The sequence below is a fragment of the Taudactylus pleione genome, unplaced genomic scaffold, assembly GCF_031769625.1.
Source record: "Taudactylus pleione unplaced genomic scaffold, aTauple2 ptg000102l, whole genome shotgun sequence".
In the NCBI taxonomy this organism is placed as follows: Eukaryota; Metazoa; Chordata; class Amphibia; order Anura; family Myobatrachidae; genus Taudactylus; species Taudactylus pleione.
This window is the reverse complement of record NW_028284504.1, coordinates 2,457,608-2,461,943: the sequence shown is the minus strand read 5'-3', so window position 1 is coordinate 2,461,943 and position 4,336 is coordinate 2,457,608. Positions and strand designations below refer to the sequence as shown.

General features: G+C 45.0%; 1 protein-coding gene across 1 annotated transcript; it reads left to right on the top strand.

Annotated features, from left to right (window-relative positions):
- The first annotated feature begins 1,192 nt into the window (after positions 1–1,192).
- On the top strand, positions 1,193–3,300 carry FAM187A (family with sequence similarity 187 member A). Its single transcript, XM_088470716.1, is given in 4 exon segments — positions 1,193–1,273; positions 2,632–2,863; positions 3,148–3,256; positions 3,258–3,300. Coding segments are annotated over 4 exon segments (465 nt in total).
- Positions 3,301–4,336: the final 1,036 nt, after the last annotated feature.

Genomic DNA, 4,336 nt, shown 5'->3' with positions numbered 1-4,336 from the left:
CATTGCAGCCCCTAGACAGGAGTGGGTATGACATCTTCTGCTCGTTGGACTAGGAGTGAGATATTTGGCTGTGATATTAGAGACTATAACACTGTAAATATTGAAATGATGTCACCTATTTGATGACCGCCCAACAACTGGCGCCCTAGGTCTCCTTAATGGAAACACAGACTTGGCACTCAGTGATGGCAAGGGCTCTATTGAATCAACAGAGCACAATCACACAGGGATTAGTACTGCTGCCTCTCAATGTTGGGGCTAATTCCTGACCTGGCTCCTATCTGTTTGAAGTTCATATGTTCTCTAAGTGTTTGTGTGGGTTTCCTCATTAGCTGCATATGGGATTTCAGACACTGCTACGACACACCTCAAAATTGCTGCCACTTCCCGTTACTTTCACTAAACGGTCCTGACTGTCAATCACTTTGCAGTGTAATCCTCACTGAGAGCAGCATCAAAAGGTACCTTGGTGAATGCGCAGTCAACCGATAATTGCTCAAGTGCGTAAGTATTGGAATAGCGTACATCTCTGAATCTGGCCCACAGTTCATAAGTCATTCCAGGCGACTGTTTCCCTTGATGTACAAGGGAGTTTGAATTAATGTCTGTGCAGTACGTGTGGCTTATATTATATTATCATGGTCTCCATATTTTCAATGTACAAACAGTGTTAATTATTAAGGATGAAATATTTTGAATTTAAAGGTGCCTACACACATAGCGATATTTTACACGATCTGGCCGATTCCGAAGCATCGGAATGACAGATTGTGTAAAATATGCCCAAATCGTGAGTAAATCATGAGTCCCCACTAACGATCACGATGCGCGTCCCCGCAGGTCGCGCATCGCATCTTCAGATCTGCCTTGCTGTAGGACAGATCTGCAAATTTAAGTCACGATGCACTGGATAGTTTAGGAGGCACGATAGATTGTGTGTCACATTGGCAGCTTTTCAGACCAAATCGTGCCCACGACTGCCAGGGAGCTTCCAGGGAGAGTTCAGGGGTAAATCGTACACATTGTGGGAACATGAGCACATCGCTATGTGTGTAGGCACCTTCAGTCTTTTGTTGTCTATCAGTAGGGTAGTATTACCAGATGCAGTAATTGCAGGCTGCACAAAGTGTCATGATAACATCTGCAATGCTGCTGAGACACAAGACTTCGGGTTAAAGGTTAGACCTTCTCCATGGGAATCTTTAGAAAGTCCCATCAGACTAAGCAGGACTTCCTGTTAATTTACCCCTTAATTCAAGAATACTGTACTCGAGTAAGTTTGAAGCACAAGTCCAGTTGAATATTATACTTTACTTTCAGTGTTGAATTCCGTGAACTCACAGATAGCAGAATAGGATAACAGAAAGAATATACTTTTATTAATATTCATTAACTTTTATTAATATATGTGTCACTAATGCCATGGTAAAGGCATAGTACAATCATTGGTGTATACTATTTGTAATTTTCAGCCTTTGCTATTAAAATTGTATTAATATACAATAGTTTGTGTATAGTAAACCAGTGCAAAAGAAAAAAAAAGTGGTGCACAAATTCAAATGATCAGGGCCTTAACTAGTGGTGTGTGACCATTACGGCCACAAAGAGCGCAGGACTCTGTGGGCTGGACACCTGGACTGCTGCGGCAGTGCCACATGCAGCATCCTTTGGACGCTACAGGCAGACACCCTGCCGTAATTACAGCTGCCCGGAGAGTCTTCAAGACTCTCTAGGCACTCCTGCAGTTCCGGGTGCTGGCAGCCCTGCTCCCCATTGTGAGACATCATGATGTCATTTTCAAAAGGGCGGTGCCAGCACAGGGTGCTCAGAGCACTTGTTGCAGCTCTGCAATTGATCACATTTGTGACCTTTTTACCAAGCTTGGCTGGTCCTACAGTATCTCTTCCAAATTGTCATGGTTATTCCTGATTAGATGGATTTATACGTACATATTAGCTCTGCAGGTTATTGTAACACTTGCATGCAGCAAGCATATATATATTTGTTACTAGCAGTGTATATTTCGAGCATATGGGAGGTTATGTTTTCTTGATTTTGTTTTTAAGAAAAGGAACAAAAGAATAATTCTAAAAAGTAGTCCTAGGACTGGTATTTCAGTTAGTGCATTTACTTTGCTCTATCTACAAAAGAATCCCATTTATCGCAATGGGTTGGGTACTGGATCCTGGCAGTCAGAATCCTGACACGACTAGGATACCAACACCTGTTGGTAAGTATCCTTACCCTACCCCTAAACCTAACCCTCCCTCCCTGCTGCCTAAACCTAACCCTCCCTCCCCGCAGCCTATACCTAACCTCCCCCCCAGTTCCTAATCTTGAAACTACATCCCATCTCAAGCATTCCAATGTAGCAAATGGATGCTTTATATTATGGTCCAATATCATTAAATTTGACTGATAACATGTAGTTTATCTCGTTATGGATAAGTCTGCCTGAATCTTTTCCTTACTAACAATAGCTTGTTGCATTCTAGTACCAGAGGCAAGAGGAGACCTAATTTTATGCTCCATTCTTTCAGGGCTTTGTGTTCCATTCTGAACACATTTCTATTCTCATTGGTGATGCTTCCCAGAAGCCCTCACCTGTTTTCCTGTTTTCCGTTCCCCCAGCATGTAGCTTTTAGGATGGTTCACTGGCCATTCTTGGTGTTTGATACAGCTGCATGCCTTTCACACACGATCTTGGAGCTTCCTTGCCAGTCAGATGAGATTAAGTCTGTGGTGTGATACTAGCAAAATTCCTTGGGTGTTGAACTCACTCAGGTGCTCCCAGACATCAGCGGTGCAACCCACGTTCAAAGTGATAACATTCATAGTAACTATGATGTCCTGCAGGGGTTCAGTATCTGATAGTTCAGCTTAATTGATTCAGGACACTACGGGGTCTATTTACTAAGCTGTGTTAGGAGATAAAGTTAACGGTTATAAGGTACCAGCCAATCAGCTCCCAACTGCCATTTTTCAAACACAGCCTGTGACATGGCAGTTAGTAGCTGTTTGGCTGGTACCTTATCACCGTTCACTTTATCTCCTAACAAAGTTTAGTAAATAGACCCCTACATATGTGGCAGGTGGAAGAAGCAGCATTTTTATGAATAGAATGCTAACTTCAGAAATCCCAAAAAGCATATGTAGCATCTAATGATCAGAATGATCACCCACAAAAAGATCTTAAAGTAAAAGACTGTAAGTCCTTCACTACTTTTTGGGATTGGATGGTATGTGATCGCTGTGATGAGAGGAAAACAAAGGAGACTTGGCTTAACTTGCCTACCTTAACCCAAGCTATTGTGTTACCTGGGATACTACAGCTTCTTGTGGATCAGATGCTGTTCAGCAAGTTTGAAAAAAATTATTTCTGATCGGAGACCAGAGATCATGACCATGTCTCCATGCAGCAAGTACAAAACAGGCATCCAAGGAAAGGTCTACAATTTAGAGAGTAGTGTGATTAAAAGATCATGTACGGGGGCGTGGCCTGACTAGCAAGTGGAGAGGCTGTGTTTTTTCGGAGCTCCCCAGAAACCACTTAAAACTACCACATTACTGTTGCCCCGGCTGTCCCAGCGGATCCCTTCATCCCTCCTGACCTCCTGCCACCCGCTGTACTCCTACCTGAGCTCCGGGAGTGATCTCCGGCTCCAGCAGCATCGCGGCCTACTCCTCCTCCAGAAGCTGGGGGCTCAATTTTGGAGTCCCGCAGGTCGGCGGTGCCGTGGCCAGTACTGATTGCCGTACGCTACCTCCCGGTCCTCTCCCTGGACTCCCCTAGCGGTGTGGGGATATGTGGAGGGGTGTTTTATAAGTAACTGCGGCCAGAGCCGCGAATCGCGGGTGGCCGCCATCTTGAAAACGGCCCTGGAGACTGGCCTACATTTCAGACCACGCTAGTCTGCTCACAGCATCTCCTGGTCACCTTCTCCCTGCTGTGCTATCTCCCTCCTGCCCGATCAGCTCCTCTGCCCTGCTCTGCAGCGTGTGGGCCCCCAGGTGACTCACCTTCTCTGCTGGACCCCCCCTCCACTGTAATTCTCTCCCCTTGTGTGCTGGCCACTTTGGATTGACATTCCTTATAACACTGGAAGTCCCTTTTGCAGTCTGCGGTCTACCAACTACATCAACTTGCACAGTGATCTACCATCAAGGGTGGCCCTCACCCCGGTTACATCGTTTGGTTTCCTGCTACTAACCAGAAGGGTGAGTGCATTCACAATAAACTGAACATTTGATTATATAAAAAGTGATTTTACGGGGGACGTGGCTTGGCAGGTAAGCTAAGCAGACATGGATAAGTGCAGATTCTGACTTGTCCACA